Genomic DNA, 19,741 nt, shown 5'->3' with positions numbered 1-19,741 from the left:
AATGGAAAGACAAATTAAGGATTTAACCGAATGAGGTGGGCTTTTCGAACTAAAGTGTTTTCAAGAGCTTTCGTTTTAATATATATCGGTTTGAGCATTAAAGTGACGAAATGTCTTCTAAGTATGATTTGCATATTATTATACTTTATTCCAATGATGACGTGATATATGTGCTTAAAGTGAGAGTGATTGCTTTTGTTAAGATGTATAGCTTTTTGAGTGGTTGTAAATTTGCTCTACTTTGTTGATGTGATGTGAATTGATGCTCGACCTTGACAGAAATATGATTTGTGTTTCAAATACGTTCTATGAGAAAAATAAAGTTGAGAAGGGTATGTCATGCCATGTTTTTGTTTTGAGAAAAGCCTATTTGTTTGTTTACCAAAGGAAGTGTCCCTACTAGACCTATTGAAATCGAATTCGGGTCTGACTAGGGAGTGAGTCCCTACTCAGGCTAGTGTACACCAATTGGGATCGTGAGCCGTCTTTTGGGTCGACCGGTCCAGTGATCGAGTTTGTGGCCACATTCTCGTTTCACAAGATGTTGTTGTTGGTTGATGTTGATGTTGATGATGGGCTATGGAGGGGAGTGACCCTACTATGCCGAATCATGGTAATCGAATTCGGGTCATAGCAAGGGTAGAGGTGCCCACGGTTCCAGAACCGACGGTTACGGTTAGGAATCGTCGGTTCCGGTTTTGAAAATTGTCGAACCGGAACCAAACCTGGAGGGTGTTTCACGGTTACGGTCTGGTTCTAAAACCGCCGGTTTCGGTTCCGAACCGGTGGTTTTTCGACGGTTTTCTGCCGGTTTTTTGCGGTTTGGTTTCATGGTTTTCTGGTGGTTTTTGGCGGTTACGGTTTGGAATCGCCGATTCCGAAAATGTTTCGGTTCGAAAACTTTTAAACCTGAACTGAACCACGGTTCAAAAAACAACAATTTCGGTTCGGATAAATTCTCACGGTTTCGGTTCGGAACTGTAACCTGCGGTTACGATTTTAGTTTTAACCGTCGGTTCGGTAAACCTTAGGCAGGTCTAAGCAAGGGCGCGTCCCTACTTGGACTAGTGTACATGATGGAGACCGTGAGTCATCTAACGGGTTGACCGGTTTTCTTGCTCGTGGAAAGTGGCCACCTTTCACGGCACCGGAAAGAATATATATGGCAGTTTCTTAAATTACTCGAGGAGAAATGATTGTGTTTTTGAAATGATGTGGAGAAAGACTTGGAGATGAGTCGAAAGTTGTGCTTATGAAATATTTTTAGTGTCTCGGGCCTTTTAAAAGTTTAAACCATGAGGTCACTCAATGGTGGCTTGACATAACTGCATGTGTTTTCCTGCAGGTGTTTTTCCTATGTGCAGGTTGAGCTGTGAAGAGCCCCTGAAGGGTGTTGAGCATAAAAGTGAAGAAGATAACAAATAAAATATTCAGAATATATTATGTCTTCATACATAATATTATTTTTCTCTCGAATGCTTCCGCTGAATGTTGTTTCTTTTAATCTAATGTATTGTAGAGATAATATTAATTTTGAGTTGTTGATTGTCGAAATGATACTCCGATTTTATTTGAGCTATTCCATTTATTTCGAGGTATGGTCGAGTTGTGTTGTTTTTCCCTTTCTTCCTCGATTATTTAATCCTCCCCTAGTCACGATCAAACGTATTTTCTATCTTTAGAAAATGCGGTCATGACATTACCAACATTCAATCGAAATAATTATTCAGCCATGAAATCTCACATTTCTCCAATAAATCATTCATTTCAATATCAATATTTAACACATTCTCTCTAGAATAATCTTCTTTGGCTGGAATTTATCTGCTAAATCTTCTCCGACATAAGCTTAATAGCCACGTTTGTATTGTAGAGATTTCTTACGGAGCTCAAGGTGTCACACCTCAACCCTTATGACGTATGCACTTACTATAAATAAATTCAAATATTTAAAACAAATAACCACATTTCGAGTATTTACATGCAAATTGCAGTGAGACCCTATTTCGAGTAATTTCAAAAACCACTATTTATCATATACATATTTCAAACATTCTAAATTGTAGTGAGACCCTCATCTACATGCAAAAATGATGAGGAGGAGAAGGTTTCCAAAACGCGTCAGCCGCCGACCCTGATAACATGTGGAGTTCCTATGACTCACGTCAACCCAAAAGGTTCACTTATATCTTTTTCCTGAAAAATATTAGTGGTTTATATGAGCCACAACTCAGTGTATATAAACCTTACATTTAATTCCACATCCCAGATATCAATATATTCTTTAACCAATATATATAACAATAACCAAAAATATTAGAAATAATTTCATGTACATATGCATATGCCACACTATTCAATTTATTATTCTATAACAAATCAAGCCTGACATCTAGGGGTGGCAAATCGTGCGTGTTGTGTCGTTATCGTGTCGACATGATAACGACACGACACGATAACAACAAACACGAACATGACCAGTTAAGAAAACTCCAAACACGAACACGAACACGACCCGCTACCCTCAGACACGAACACGACACGAACCCATTAACGACACGAACCACTTCGGGTCAACACGACACGATAACAACACATATACGACACAACACGATAACAACACTATAATAATAATATTATAATATATTAATATTATTTCTAAGATGAAAATTTTAATTTAATTTTAAATTTTTAAATTTTTAAATTTTAAAATAAATAAAAATAAAATTAATATTATATATACTTAACGTGTAACACGAACACGACATGAAATAATATTATAGTATACTTAACGTGTAACACGAACACGACACAAAATTTTCGTGTCCTTATCGTGTCGACACGATAAGGACACGAACCCAATAAGCTTTGACACATACCCATTAATTTCGTGCGGGTTCGTGTCGTGTTATCGTGTCGTGCCAAAAATTGCCAGCCCTAACTGACATCTGCCCGGGATTCCATCGTATCTGACCCGAAGGTCTCATTGCCATTGTACATATATATATGACCCGAAGGTCCATTGCCATTGTATATATGACCCGTAGGTCCATTGCCATTGTATATGACCCGTAGGTCCATTGCCATTGATATCAGACCCAGGCAAGACTGTCACAGATCATTTTTAATCCAATGATTCAAATAATTCTAAAACCATGTGTAAAAGTATCAATTGCATCAGTTTCATTTATCTATCATATTTCATCCAATAATACATTTATAATATATAACATATATCCATAGCACCAATTTCATATCCATATATTCCATCAATTAACTCCAATACTAGAGATAAACATATCCATTGCACAAATCACATATCCACATCATATTACACCATCAATATCAAATAACACATAACCAGTTCAGGCTCACGTCATATAATTCAAATATTTACTCCAATTTACATAGCAATCAACCACATAAAATATGTAAAATCAAAAGTATGATTTATACACACCTGATTAAGATAGGTACTTTAATCGAATCCCCAACTCCTCCTGATTTACAATTCTCGATCGTATATAAATGCTACGTTGGAGTAGTTTCTCCCTCAAATTTATTTTATCTATTTCTACTAAATCGCTAAACTCTCATGGCTAGTTCCCTCTTTTTATCTCCTAACTTTTTTTTTCACCTTCTCCTACAACATATCTCCCATTTCTCTCGTGTAATATGTCGGTTTTAAAGACTCCTCTCCTGGCCAAATCTAATCTCCTTTCTAATATATATTTGCCGATATTTTTACTTAAGAAAGTCATGTTTGCTATTTAGAGAATTAATTTATAGTTAAATGATATATGCATGTTACCAATGTACAAATTTTAGATGTACACGTGTGGTTCATGTGTTCTTTAAGGTTAATAAGTTGCCACACTTGCATATTTGTATTTCTTTCCATGCTTTTCCATGCACACGTATTGGCATTAGTTTAATACATTATACTATACTACGTATATATCATTCCACTATTATAACTTAAATTGCTTACTCAAATATACAATGTATGGTTTATATATTCTATTATTCTTATAATTAATAACTAGATGAATATGTCTACCATGTCAATAACAATAAAATATTTTAATATACAAATTCATTTTAGATCAGGGATGTTATATATACTCCCATGCACACCTTATACCTTTATAATATCTATGTAACATATATAAATATCATATATATAATATTTATTATACAACTAATAATATAAATATATAAAGATAAATAAAAATATGTCAATATGCAAAATGATGCATGTTTCAGATTAGGGATGTCACACAAGGGGTTTTTCATGCTAATCTGAATAATAGGTGAATCGTAATTGTGTTGGACAATATGTTGATCTTTATAGTTGTCATGCTTATAACTATGTTCACAATAGGTTTGTTTTGTGTACAGTGGCAGTCCTCCCTGATTGCAGACCCGAGCTGAAGTCTTATGTTAGCTAGGAGTTTGAAAACATTAGACGATGACATTTCCTTTTATGAGAATATGCCAACAACTGTCATTTTGATGCTCGTAGATTCGGACACAAATTCTCAAATGGTGTCAAAACCTGGCAGACTGGCAAGGAGAAAAGTTGGCTGGCGACGAAGAGGCAACCGGTTTGCAAGAGGGTAGTACAACCAAACGTAGACGTCGTTCTAATAGATGTCAATGCAATGCGAAACTTACATTGAAGTATTCAACTGATTCTGGCAGTCCACGATATGTTATCAACAATTTTATAGAACAACACAATCATGAGATGATCGAAAAAAAACATGTTATATACATGTAATCCAACCGTAAAATTAGGGATATTTTGATGTGAGCCTCGTTGGCTCGCCAAGACTTCGCGACACCTCTCCGAACGAATCAGTCTCTCGTCGACCGTATGGCCTGCGAAAACTATGATAATCGGGTTTTGGCATGACACTCTGTGACTTGTAGCATCTATAACATGAACATGCTTCGAAATATGGATGAAAGTTGCAAGAACTTGTGGTGGCCATGACATTCTTACAACTTTATAATACGGATGGATATGGATTCGACGTGAAATATGGAGGTGAATATGGAACGAATGATGCCACGATTGAGGGCGGAAACTCAATCGATAAATCAATAAACTATTCGAAAACGAAATTCGAATAGGAAGATCAAGAGTAAACACTCAAGAAACAAGCACAATTTTATTAATCACAAAAATATTCTCCTCTCCCTCACAAGAAGATCGAACGTGCCTTTTTATAGGCTATACTTGGTTCCAAAATAATTAAAAATCCTAAAAGATTAACTCAAATCTTAACAAAACTCCTAATGAGATAACTACTACTAATTATATAATCTAAGATAACTCCTAATTCTAATATGTAAATAAACCGAAAACTAATATAGTATCTACTAAGGTGAATCTTTCTATTCTATCTCCAACATAAATTAAGAAATAAAATATTCACAGGACATCTTATAAATCTCCCTATAACTAACGTAAATTATAGGAGATACACTTTAACTAACCTATAATTGAGATAGAATTAATTCTAATTAATTTAACTAGACTTATCTACTCCTAAATAATAGTAATCTCCGAATTCTTCCTCTCGTTTCATCCAACTCAAGACTTCGGGCCAAGCTAAGTTTCTGCTTCTCATGCGTAGCTTCGGGATCGAAACGAGGATCACATCATATTCATTATAAATTCATGCAGGACTACGCAAATGCCAATATTGGACCTACAGTGACTTTAAATTTGTTGAAGGAGTTCATGGGTGGCTATGATTCTATGGGTTTGCACGTTGCTGACATACAAAATGGTACTCGCGACATATTGCAAGAAATGAAAGGCGTTGATGTCCAAATCATTCTAAATCAAATGGAGGAGAAGAAGAACAACAGTGATAGTTTCCATTACAAATTTCAGCAGGGTAGGGATGGAAAGTTACTTAGTCTTTTTTGGTGCGATGCTGTGTCGCGAAAGAACTACAAGATGTTCGGTGACATTGTATCATTTGATACTACGTACTCAACAAACAGGTAATCAAACTTGATACTACGTACTCAGAGAATGATGTTGTCTTCAATAACGACCCCATTGGAAAATCCCTAAAAAATGCTGGAATCCAATATTCTCGGTGTGCAAATATGGTTGTGAACCAAGATTCGTTTTGTAAATCATATTGGTCCATAATGGTCAGCCAAATTTCTTCAAATTCCTCTGGCTGCAACAATTCATACCATACATAGATGTCAAAATCCTTCTTCAAGTCTTCTTTGGCTAGTATATTTTTGGAAACCTTGTCAAGAAGTTTCAACATAATATGTCACATACACCAATGATGCTTAGTACCAGTTAACATACGTTTTATAGCAATTTTCATCCCCCAATCCTGAACGGTTATTATCAACTTAGGCGTGACACTCATACATTCGGCAAACTCACTAAGCAACCAAGAGAATGGGTCCGCATCCTCATTTGACACGAAGTCGGCCCCCAATAAAACATGGCTTCTGTGGTTGTCTTTTCCAGTAAATGGGCCAAATACCATGTGATACCTATTCAACGAACATATCAGCAAATGATCGTCAGCAAAATGTCACCAACAATTCAACACAGATTCTGGAATGTCAACAGAACATAAATATACAGAAAAAGTCAGCGAAAAAAATACAAGTTTGATTACCTGTTTTCTGAGTACGTAGTATCAAATGATACAATGTCACCGAACATCTTGTAGTTCTTTCGCGACACAATATCGCACAACATCCCTACCCTGCTGATATTTGTAATGGAAACGAGTACGTAGTATCAAATGATACAATGTCACCGAACATCTTGTAGTTCTTTCGCGACACAACATCTCACAACATCCCTACTCTGCTGAAATTTGTAATGGAAACTATCACTGCTGTTCTTCTTCTCCTCCATTTGATTTAGAATGATTTGGACATCAATGCCTTTCATTTCTTGCAATATGTCGCGAATACCATTCCGTATGCCAGTAACGGCGCAACCCACATAATCATAGCCACCCATGAACTCCTTCAACAAATTGAAAGTCACTTTAGGTCCAATATTGGCCTTTGCACAGTCCTGCATGAATTTATAATGAATATCCCCAAGTTTACGGTTGGATTACATGTATCGAACATGCTTTTTATCGATCATCTCGTGATTGTGTTGTCCTATAAAGTTGCGGACAACATATCGTGGACTGCCGGAATCAGTTGAATTCTTCAATGTAAGTTTCGCATTGCATTGACTTTTGCTAGAACGACATCTACGTTTGGTTGCACTGCTTTCTTGCAAACCGGTGGCCTCTTCGTCGCCAGCTAACTCTTCACCTTGCCTGCTGCATACAATAGTTTGTCAGGTTTTGACACCATTTGAGAATTTGTGTTTGAATCTACGAGTATCAAAACGACAGTCGTATATTCTTCATAAAAGGAAATGTCATCGTCTAATGTTTCAAACTCCTGGTCAACATAGTGCATGACAACTATAAAGATGAACAACATGCCAACACAAAATCAAACTTCAAGCCTTGAAAATATCAGAAGATTTGCAACAAAAGTATCAAGAATGTCACCATAAGAACAAACTAATGCAGCAAAAAATGTGATCGCAGATTATCTAAAGAGCATCAACTCAAGCATCAAAATGCAAATAATATTCAACAAATTCTTCACCAAAATGTCACCATGAAAACGTAACGATGTCACAGGGACATCTACAGATTCGAAATGTCAACTACGAATCAACCTCATTCATCCACGAACATAAATATTCAACATAAACCAAAAAATATAAACTTGAACTCGAAAAAAAGGGCACGGAACTGGAAGATGAAAAACTGTTTTCATCAATACGATTCACCTATTATTTAGATTAGCATGAAAAATACCTTGAGCTCCATAAGAAATATCCATACGATATAAACGTGGCTGTTAAGCCAGAGAAGATTATTCAAGACAGAATGTGTTGAATATTGATATTGAAATTATGATTTATTGGAAAACTACGTCAGAGAAGAAATGTGAGATTTCATGGCTGAATAATTATTACGATTGGATGTAATCTCTTTCCAAAAATATGAATATTGGTAGTTTGAGAGATTGCAGATAAATTAGGGACGCATATATTGACTTTTCACAACTGAATTTGGTACATAGTATGATTGTTAGTGGTATGTAAGGTTTGAGTGAAATTAGGGATGCATATAACTGATATAAATAATCGAGTTCCATATATACCACGATGGAATATTTGCATCCGTTGACATAGATATTCAACACACTATTAACTATAAATCTGACATAATTAGTTGATAGGATTAAAGTTTTGAGTTTGTATTATAGATAGGGTTTGTATTTGATTACATCCCTATATATATATATATATATATATATCAATTAATGAGAAATTGGTACAATCTCATTGGATGATGAAATAAAATGGGATGAGACTAGGAGAGATTAGTCGGTTGAGGTGGCTTGGAGGAGACCTCGGTCTATACGAGAGGAATGCCAATTGATTCAATTTTTCTTTTTCTTTTTTTAATTAGGAGTGATGTGGCGGTTGGCCATGCACCATCGATAAACTTTGTCTAATGCTCATTACTCTTCTCTAACTCAATAAAGAAACATATATAATTTTATGAGTTTGTCAAGGGGCTACAAATTCTGGATGGAGCTCTGATCGCGAGTGAAGCTGATTGGTGGGTTAAGAGAACAACGCAGGAAGCTACTATTCTCAAACTAGATTTTCAGAAGGCATATGACACAGTCCGATGGAGCTTTCTTCAAGAATTGATGCAGGGCATGGGCTTTGGCGACAAATGGACGACATGGATTATGGAACAGCATCAATGTCCATTCTTGTTAACGGTTCTCCGACTTCGCCGTTTCAATTGCAGAGGGGTTTGAGACAAAGAGATCCACTTTTGCCTTTTTTGTTTCTTTTGGTAGCAGAAGCCTTTAATAGACTGGTTATCAATGGAAAAGAAATCGGTGAGTTTGAGGGAATTTTAGTGGGGAGGAAACTATTTCCAATAACCCACCTGCAGTTTGCCGATGACACAATCCTATTCACACCGGCCGACAAGAGGATTTTAGACAACTACAAGAAATTTCTTAAGTGCTTTGCTCTTCTTTCGGGGCTTAAGATAAACTACCATAAGGCGGCCCTCATTGCGCAAATCTAAAGATCTCGTGGATGTGGTGTTTCAAAGCTACCTGTTACTTACCTTGGCATCTCCCTAGGTGCAAGCCCACGTAAAGCTCAAACGTGGAAACCAGTCATCGATAAGGTAGAAAATAGATTGACACTTTGGAAGGCAAGAAGCCTATCAAAAGCTGGTAGATTGGTGCTTATCAAATCAGTTCTCAATAGCATCCCGATGTACTACCTCAGCCTGTTTCGTATGCCCAAAATGGTGGCTGAAGGGTCTGTTCAGGTACATTCCTCGGGTTTTCGTATGTAATTTTGGAGTGTATCCAACTGATCAGGAAGAGATTCCCGACCCAGCTGAGTCGTTGGTACGACAACCGAGACCTGGCTTCAAACAAGTTTCCTCAACCCACTTCTACTGAAAAGTATAATGGAGGTAAGGGTCGAATCCCACGAGGATGGACACGTTTTGATAACTGCGGTGACTTTCCTGGGTGTTTTTGGTTAGCTACCACGCTTGGGTTGAGATTTTACCTAGACAAGAAATAAAGGTGGTATTCTACTGACTAGTAGGCGTGAAAATAACAGGCATGTGGTGGTGTTCGTGAAAGTAGGGGACAAGGTGTCTCAGAGACATATGGAAAGTAGACAGTTACTAAAAGAGGAAAATTAGACAACAAGGTATATCTGATGGCTGGGGGCTCTCTGACAGGTCTGGATAGTACAACTGAAAAGTAGGGAACAAAAGCAAAAGTAACTTAAAGGTAAAAGTGGTCCAACTAAAGTTGATTTTGACGTTTTCTTCTTCACCAAGTATTGACAAAAATCATATGAACATAAACACCATAACTAAACTTCAGATTCATAAATTCAAACTCAAGATCCATCGATTAAAATGCTCAAACTTAAATTAAACGGTGAAACTACAACTTTACTTCTACTGACTGACATGCAAGGTGGTAATCACGGCGTAGAAAAGAAACTCATGCACGAAAACTTGACTAAACATAGCTACAACTTCGAATCAACAACTCCAGATAAGAAAGCACTCAGAAATTAAAAGCAATAACTAGATCTAACTTTCCTAGGCAGAATGAAGCAAACTCGAACCAAAGCGACATGCGAAATAGAAACTTCATAACGTAAATGTTAGAAAATAACAAAGTACTTCAAAAGAGCAACAACGATGAGTGTTTGCAACAAAACCAACGATGAAAACAAGTAAGGATTAAACTAGAAAGCAAAGTAACGATTGTTTGGCCACTTCGGGCGATGATACTACAACACTACTATGATAACTGGCTGGAACGGCGGACTGATGACTTCTCCGGCAGACTTCTAGACGTCAAGTGACCATGGCTGTGGCGAGGAATTGGATAATGCTGAAGGAACTGATCTTCTCGAGAGAATTCTAACTAAGTGTGGTGGCTGGACTTTTGAGGCGAACGCTTTCTCTCTCTCTAAGTGGCTTCTTTTATAGGGAGGCTTGCCCTTGCTTTTAGGGTAGACTTCCTTCAAGTTTTGACTTTTATGCCCTTGTTAATGATCATCCCAGCTATCATTCTTCTCCATCTCGAGCCTTTCTCTGGCATGCATCCTGGTCAATATTGCACCCTTCTAGCGCCCATTTCACTTGCATCACCTCGAATTGTCTCCTACCGACTTGGATCCTTTAATCCTGCATACTTGAGCAACTGTTTTGCAGATAATGCATGCATTTCACGACATACTGACCAGTAACCAAGGCTTAGAATACGACTTATCAAACTGCTCACACTTACCACATGCTTGTCCTCAAGCGTGAAGACAAACAAAAAGAAATAAGTCGAATTCGAGCCTGGTTACTCCCCCTGACCGACTCTACCTAACTAGACTCAAGACTCTGACGCAAAAGAAAATAAAACAAACAACGACACAAACACGTAAAACATATAGTTAACTTAAACACATAGAACAGGCTATATTTTCAACCACCCTTTCCTTCGAGATCAGGTGCAATCCGGCCTTAAGCAGCCTTGAACTTCCGCCGGCCCCCTTCTCTTCCCCAGTCAGTATTTCTGCTCGTCAGGACCACCCAATCCTAGGCCAAACACTGGGTTCACTCAGTCACTCATTCCTCACAGGGGATGTTAGGACTGTTTTCTCTCAATGCTAAACCACAGATGTTTCGGACTCAGATCTCACATGCAGCTCCCGAAGGTCTTTAAGGCTTGTAATGGGGCTATTGGTTTGTAGTGTTTGGGGTAGTTGTCCCTAAGGCTCTAGGGTTCAAAAACTAACTACTTATTTGATGAGGGAGAACTGTGTGCATTCGGGCTTCTGGCTAGGGCTTCTTCTTCGGCTGGACAATTTCTGACATCGGTTTCCAACTGGTCAGTATCTTCCTTGTGGCTTCGCCACCCTTATTCCTTCTTCCTCCTTTTTCTTTTTGTGGTCAAGTATTTGCGACCATTTTCTTCAATTTTTTTCTGTGGCTTTGCCACCCTTATTCCTTCTTCATTTTTTTGGATCTGGAAATTTCAGATCGATTTTCTCCTTCTTTCTTTGCTTTTCTTTTCTTCAGCTGGTTCCTTTTGTATGTCCTCCTGGGCAGTTGCTTCCTTGCCTTATGCCTTGCACGCACACAGTTCCAGTGGCTGATGGGTTATTTCGGGGTAGCGTTTTTTTTTATTTTTTTTTTTTTTTTTTTTTACGTGGGGGGTATCCTACTGCCTTCAGGGTTTGCTACACGCGGTCACCTTGCCCTAGACATCATGTGGTAGCCTCTCTTCTTTTTTTTTCAGTATTTAGTGGAAAGTAGTTCCACTTTGGGGTTTCTAACTCACCTTTTAAGAGGGCTTTCGTGTCTGACCTAAGGGATGGGTTTTTCCTTCATACTTGCATCATCTATACTGACTAGGGGTTACTGGAGGGGGTGGTTTCTGTTTTCCGGCATGCCTTATCTCCCTCAATTCCCCTCACCGTCAGTTCGAGGCAGTTGAGTTTTAAGTTCATTCATAAAACATAACACATAATTCCTAGACCTAAACAAACCTTAAAAAAAAACTAACATGCACTGACTCAAATAACACACATATATACATGTCATACTGGCCATTTGCTCCCCCCTCTCACTTCACAAGTGTCTGCCCCAGATACGGGCTGTGAAGTGAAAATTGGGAATGGCTAGTATGACAGACACACACTTATAACAAACACATATTATATCTAAAACTCCTCACACTTAGACTATGCAATAGGCTAAGTGGGAGAGTTTGAGCTACATTCCTAGATATATAAAACAAAACAGAATATTTTACAAACATGTTATATAAATATATAAACTCCTCACACTTAGACTACGCAGTAGGCTAAGTGTGAGTTAACGTGCTAATGACGCAACACAAAAAAAAACATACTAAAATACATGCACCAAAGGATCAAACCCTTTACTTCTCACACTTAGACTATTGCATAGGCTAAGTGTTACGAATGGGGTTTGCTCACAATTAAAACACATAATTCTACCTATTTAATAAAAGTACAAAAACATAAACAAAAGAAAAAACTTAAAAATTAAAAAGAAAACTAACTGGTCAGTTGGCGGTGGTTCGGTCAGATGTTCCTCCTGCTCCTTCTTGGGGCAGGGGTGTGTACAGGTGGGTCCGTTGGTTCTTCTTCAGTAGGTCCGGGTTGGTTGTCATCATCCTCCTGTTGTCCATCGCCTTCTTCTTCCTCAGGTCCGGTGGGTTCTTCTTCCTGTCCTCCATGTCCGCTTGTTCCAGCTCCACTGCTTGCTTTTCCTCTTGCCAATTCCTTTAGGATACTCTCCATTAGGGTTGTCGGCTTCGCCATCTCTGCCCGTGATTGTCTATTCTCCTCAGCCAGCTCAGTCACTGCCTGCTCCAGATTTTCTTGCCTCGGCCTCTGCGCTTGGTCGATCTGGGACAGCTTGCACCTCCTGGCCTTGTTGTGCCCTTCCTCCAGGGGCTTCTCCCATTTGGTAGAACTGGGGTACTCCTTCTCTGTAGTATACCAAGTTGGTGCGGACGAAGAAGGGTATATCAAATAGGCCAGGAGCGTCGACCATGTACATTGGAGACAGGTCTTCTGCCTCTGTTATGATGATGTTATTGCGCACGAAGGCTCCTAGTATGTGGCGGAGCGACAAGTTTCGGGCATGGGTAGGTGGCTATCGAGGTGACATTGGATTTAGTGGAGGCGAACTGGCCAGCATCGGCGTGGGTTAGCTCCTCCCGGGCTTCCACGGGGCTCAAATTCTATATGTCGCCTCGGTACCCCCCTCTCACGGCTTCTCCAGTCCGGTCCTATAGCCTCCTCCAGGCTACACATACCCAATCGCACAGTCCACTCTATCAGACTCATGGACAGTTCTCCACCGAATATCCTAAAGGAAATTGACACCTCGTCTAGGTCCGTAGTGAGTTGGAACCTAAACGTGGTGAAGAACTCCTTCGCTAATCTCACAGATATTTCCGGGTCCCTATTCTCTAACAGCCACTCAAAACCCAATGCTTCCATACTGGCCAGGAAGGAATCACGAACAGACAACTCATCCAAAGAGGGTATGTGGAGTACCTTTCCGCACTTGACTTGCTTGCTACTGTCGTCCTTGTCGTCAAATGCGTCTTGAAGCTTTTTGGTGTCGTAGTGCTTCATGTCCTCCATAAGCTCATCGGTGAGCGTTACCCTCCACCGCCGGTACACGATCCTCTCTACCGGAGGATGGACTAGTTCAAGGTGGTTGTCGGGGAGCTGCTGTTCATGGCATTCTTCTCCTTCCAGAGAGATATCACTCTCCGAGTCAGACTCCTCGCTAGAAGTGTAGTCGCTGTCGCTTGATCTCCCTCTCTCTTCCGGCTCTCTGATCACTATGCTGGCATTGGCAGTGCGCTGTTTCTTCATGATTTGTTTCTTCTTGACATGGGCTTTCCCCTTCCTCTTCCTTTCTTGAATGTACTTGGTTTTCTTCGATTTCCATTGCCTCTGCTTCTTCGTCGGCTTGTGTTGAAACGTCCTCCTGGGTGGTAGGTTTGGTCACCACGCGGGTACTAGTATCACTTCTTGCTGCCTCCTCCCGACCTACTGACTCTGATGCGAGGTCCAGACCCTCAGCCACCTTGTCAGTATTCTCCTCCTGGTCAGTCGGCGTTGCTGATACTGTCCCTGTTGCCATTTGGGTGTCCTCCTGGCTAGCTTTCGAGGGCTCCTCCCCAGGTTTTGTAGGAGTAGTCTTCTCGTCTTCACTCGAAACCTCCACTGCATCTGCTGCTGTGTTTGCTCCTGCCTTGTTGGACTTCCACTTTCCTAAGCATCTCTGTGACACTCTTTGGGGTTTCTGCCTTTCTACCTTGGGGTCGTTTTTCAACACTAGCCTCCTCTTTACTGGTTCCGGTTTAGTTACCACTGAGGCTTCCTCTTGATGTGTTTCTGGCTCTTGCTTCTCCTCTTCAAGTTGTTCGGCCTTTTCCGGTTGTTCGTCTGTCTTCTCCTCCACTGATTGGTGGACTACCCCTTCCGACCTTTCCGCTTCCTTTGTTGCTTCCCCCTTCCCTACTGCCTGGGATGCGAGGTCCAGTACCTCAGCCACCCCTTCAGGGTTTACCACGATCCTATCCCCCTTGCCCAAAACCGCTTGGAATTCATCTTCCGTCATTAACCCTTGCTTTCTGGCCATTTCGTTCAGATCTATCTCCTCCCTCTCTGCTTCATCGATTTTGGCTTCAGTGGCCATTATCTCCTCTGCTTCACCTTTCTCGCTCTCGCTTGCTCTCCCTCCACTCTCCTTTTCTTCTGTTTCTCCCCAGTTGGGATCTTGATAGGCGGAAAGAGGGCTGACGTCGAGCGGCTCTGTTTGTTGGTGTATGAGAGAAGGGTGGGAGGGTTCTGATTGTGCAGTTACTGTTGGGGAAATCTTTTCGGATGTCGGAATTGAGGTTTTTGGGGTGGTGGTGGGTGGGTTTTCTGTGGTTGCAGTTGGGGTAGGGTTTGATGTCGCCGGCATTCCTCCGGTTAGGCTAAATCCGGCCAGGGTTGTTGTCCAGTCTTTGTTGGGGTCTTGTTGCCTTAGAAACGCCGCCAGTGCGTCTAAAGGAACCATCGCCGGAATTTGTGTCGTCGGCGGTGGCTGTGATCGTTGTGGGCTTGGCGGCTGCGACTCGGCTGTTGCTTGGACTTCTGACGGGGCTTCGCCGGTGGTAGATGTTGGGTTGTTGGTTGCCTTTCTCTTTGCCATGGCTGTACCGGTGGTGGTTCACGGTGGTTTCTGTAGTGGGTGGTAGTTTTCGGAGTGGGGTGGTGGTTGTGGGTGAGAGAATGCAGGTGAGGGTTTGTAAAGTGAAGGGGAGTAGGCGGTTTGGTGTTTTATAGAGGGGTGGGTAGTTGAGGGTTTTGACCGGTGGTAGGCGGTTGCCAGGTTGCGACGCTTCGTGTGGAAGGCGGTTGCGAGTTCTCGCAGCTGATTGGACGTTGCCTGTCACGTCCCTGCTCCACGCGCCCTCCCAGTCTCTGCACTCGCCTGCAAAGCTGCAACACGCCCAAAATTCAAATTTTACTCATCCCCCCTCTTCTCAATTAGCTAGAAATAGAAATAAAGCAAATAAATGGCTCTTTAATATAATTCAGAGTTTCACCCAAGTAGTATCCTCGTGGTCAGTACGAACTCCAAATTAATATTTAAGATCCGAAAAATCTTTTTGTTGTTTTTCTTTCTTAACTTAAGTTAAATTACTAAATATTTACAATATTTACATCATTACTAAGGGTATTTGAAGTTTTACCCGGTCAGTAAGTACAAATCATATGACGTTGACCAGGTGGAACTCCAAATCCCTTTTCTACTGGTCATTTAGACGCTCTTAAAGTGTAGTGGAATTTCTTCCACTACACATACCTCTTCATTTTCCCTATATATTTTCAATCTATGTCCATTAACGACAAAAGGTTCAGAGTTAGGGATACTCCCTGAAATCTCGACCGCTCCATTAGCACGTAGTGCAGTGATAATGTAAGGTCCTGCCCATTTGGACTTGAGCTTCCCAGGCATTAGCTTCAATCTTGACTGGAAGAGTAGTACTTTCTGACCAACTTGGAGATCCTTGGTTCTCAGATTTTTGTCGTGCCACATCTTTGTTTTCTCCTTGTACCACATGGCTGAGTCGAACGACTCCAATCTGAGTTCTTCCAGCTCTTGTAGTTGTAGCTTCCTTTCCTCTTCACAGGCCTTAGCATCCACGTTAACCTGTTGAACTGCCCAGTATGCTCGGTGTTCAATTCCCACTGGCAAGTGACACATCTTCCCAAAGACGATGCGATAGGGGGACATCCCTATAGGAGTTTTGTAGGCTGTCCGATATGCCCACAGAGCATCTTCCAACCTTGTGCTCCAATCTTTTCTGGAGGGGTTGACTGTCTTCTCTAAAATGCTCTTTATTTCCCTGTTTGAGATCTCTGCTTGCCCGTTGGCTTGAGGGTGGTAAGGACTGGATAGGCGGTGATGAACTCCGTACTTCTTCATCAATGCTTCGACCGTTCGGTTGCAGAAGTGAGTGCCTTGATCGGAGATGATTGCCCTTGGTATCCCAAATCGGTTGAATATATGACTCTTGAGGAACTTGGTGACTTCCTTAGATTCACAAGTGCTTGTGGCTTTGGCTTCTATCCATTTTGATACGTAGTCAACTGCCACCAGGATGTAGGAGTTCCCATAAGATGAAGGAAAAGGACCCATGAAGTCCATACCCCAGATATCGAACACCTCACAAACTATTACTGGGACTTGCGGCATTTCATCCCTCGCGGAGATCCCACCGGTCAGTTGGCAACGGTCACAGCCCTTGCAGAACTCGTATGCATCTCTATCTAGCACCTTTCTGGCAGTCTTCCTTGGCCCGAAATGTCCCCCACATGCCAAGGAGTGGCAGTGTGTTAGTACATCTCGTTGCTCCCAGTCAGGAACACATCTCCTAATGACCTGGTCTGTTCCTGCCTTCCACAAGTATGGGTCGTCCCAGAAATAATACTTTGCTTCGCTCTTGATCTTCATCCTCTGAGCCTTTGTCACGTTTGGCACCATTGGTAGCTCTCCCGTTACTAGGTAGTTTGCCAAGTCCGCATACCAGGGTTCCTGTCCCACTTTCTCCTTGCCCTTGGTTGTTGCGTCCTGACCAGTAAGTCTCATCACTTCTTCCCAATCGATCTTCCTTGCGGAGAAAATCACTTCACATAAATGCTCTTCCGGGAATCGATCCCTCACATCCTCACTGTTCCCTTCTTGTATTATTCTGCTCAAGTGGTCCGCTACCTTGTTTTCAACTCCCTTTTTGTCTTCTACCTCCCAGTCGAATTCTTGTAAAAGCAGCACCCATCTGATCAGTCGGGGCTTTGACTCCTTCTTCGCAATGAGATACTTGATCGCCGCATGATCAGTATAGACGATGACTCTGGATCCCAGTAGGTACTGCCTGAACTTTTCGAATGAATAGACAACCGCCAACATCTCCTTCTCGGTGGTGTCATAGTTCCGTTGGGCTTGATTCAAGGTCTTAGATGCATAGAATATCACGTACCTCTTCCCATCGATCTTCTGACCCAGTATGGCCCCCACCGCATAGGCCAAATGGCATACGCCTATACGCATAGGTTCCAAACGGGCATGTGAATGTGGTCTTATCCTGGTCCTCCGGGTCCACGTAAATTTGAAAGTAACCACTGTACCCATCCAAAAAGCAGAAGTACTTCCTCCCAGCCAGTCGCTCCAGCATTTGATCGATGAATGGCAGGGGAAAATGGTCCTTCCTGGTTGCAGTGTTCAGCTTTCGGTAATCTATGCACATTCGCCACCCGGTAACTAGTCTGGTGGGCACTAGCTCATTCATCTCATTCTTGACCACCTGGATCCCTGATTTCTTGGGAACCATATGGATTGGGCTGACCCATTCACTATCTGGTACCGAGTATATAATGCCCAGTGAGAGTAACTTCAAGATTTCCTTCAGTATCTCTTCTCGCATGTTTGGGTTCACCTTTCTTTGAGAGTCTCTATGTGCCTTGGCTCCATCCTCCAGCCTAATGTGGTGCATGCAGACGTCCGGGCTTATACCTACTAGGTCCGTAAGGCTCCATCCAATAGCCTTCTTGTTTTTGCCCAGCACAGTTAGTAGTCTTGCCTCTTGCTCTTCAGTCAGCCCGCTATTGATGATTACAGGGAATGAGTCTTCCTCCCCTAGGTAGGCATACTTAAGATTCACTGGCAACTTTTTCAACTCCACTTGCGGGGGTAGTGTGTCTGTAGGTAAAGGGTTCTTCTTTGAATCCTCCTCTTGCTCTTGTTCAGCATCTGATTTTTCCTCCATATTGGCCGGTACCACGGCCCCTACGGATCCTGCTAGTTCTGACTTCTGACAAAATTCTGTAATTGCTTCTTCGATCTCTTCGTCAGTCAACCCTCGGCTACTGATCAGATCGCACCATGCAGCTGCTTCCACATCGACCTGGGCATACACATCCAAGGCTTGGAGCTTTTCCTGCAATAATTCGGTCTCAAGAAATTCTTGGACTAAGGGGTCAATTACATCAACATAACATAGATTTTCATAATCTATTAGTTTTTTCATGGCTTCATTGATGTCAAAGACAAATTTCTCACCATTGAAGTCAATGCATATTGTCCCTTCAGCCATATCCACAATTGTCTTAGCCGTTCTTAAAAATGGTCTTCCTAACAATATCCCGCTAGACTCCCTAGCTTCTGGTTCACTCATTTTAATGACATAAAAATCAGCGGGATAGGTGAAGTTTTGTATCCTGACCAACACATTTTCTAACACACCCTCAGGATTGATACACGACCTATCAGCCAGTTGGATCAACACCCTAGTATTTGACAACTTTACCCCCTTTAACCGATTATAAATGGATAACGGCATAACATTGATAGATGCTCCTAAATCACACATTGCATGCTCGATTTTCACATCTCCAATTGTTATGGGTAAAGTAAACATACCTGGGTCGGCTCTCTTGGGTGGTAGTTTCTCCTGTACAATGGCTGACGCTATTCCTTCCACCATGATCTTTCCATCCTCCTGGGCCTTCCCGGCTATAAACTCCTTTATAAACTTCCCCAGAGGGGGCAGTCTCACGGCTTGGAGGAATGGTATGGTGACATCCAGCTTCCCAAAGATCGACATGAAATCCACAGGGTTTTCCTTCTTCCTCTTCGTCACAAACCGATATGGAAACGGTTTTTCTCCCTTAGCCTCTCCAGTCAGTCCTTGTGGAATTTCCTTTGGTGCCTCCTGGGTTTGAGGTTCCGATGTGGGCATTGCTCCTTCCGGCTGTCTCATTTCCAGGGTGTTTCTCCCTCCTTTCTTTCCACAAACAGGCTTCTCGTTTAGAAAATTTAAGTTGCGGGTCTTCTAGATGTGAATCAAATTGTAGTCCTTATTGTATTGTTTTAACACACATTTTTAGGTGAAAAATGGACTCATTTTGATATATTGTAGGACAAAAGACCAATCCATAAGAGAGAGGAGGAAGAAAACAAAGGTCCAAATCTGATCAGTAATCAGCCCTGCAATATTAACT

General features: G+C 41.4%; 2 protein-coding genes across 2 annotated transcripts; one reads left to right on the top strand and one right to left on the bottom strand.

Annotated features, from left to right (window-relative positions):
- The first annotated feature begins 8,774 nt into the window (after positions 1–8,774).
- LOC125220393 (uncharacterized mitochondrial protein AtMg01250-like) lies at positions 8,775–9,188 on the top strand. Its single transcript, XM_048122563.1, has one exon. The coding sequence runs from the start codon at positions 8,775–8,777 to the stop codon at positions 9,186–9,188; it is 414 nt and encodes a 137-aa protein (XP_047978520.1).
- An 8,509-nt stretch (positions 9,189–17,697) lies between these two features.
- Positions 17,698–19,500, bottom strand: LOC125220392. The gene is made up of 2 exons (XM_048122561.1): positions 19,198–19,500; positions 17,698–18,678 (listed from the first exon to the last, which is right to left on the bottom strand). The coding sequence occupies exons 1-2, from the start codon at positions 19,498–19,500 to the stop codon at positions 17,698–17,700; spliced, it is 1,284 nt and encodes a 427-aa protein (XP_047978518.1).
- Between the last annotated feature and the right edge of the window lie 241 nt (positions 19,501–19,741).

This window comes from Salvia hispanica, chromosome 4 (assembly GCF_023119035.1).
Source record: "Salvia hispanica cultivar TCC Black 2014 chromosome 4, UniMelb_Shisp_WGS_1.0, whole genome shotgun sequence".
Lineage (NCBI taxonomy): Eukaryota > Viridiplantae > Streptophyta > Magnoliopsida > Lamiales > Lamiaceae > Salvia > Salvia hispanica.
Note: the sequence above shows the minus strand (reverse complement) of the source record. Positions and strands in the feature narration are given on the sequence as shown.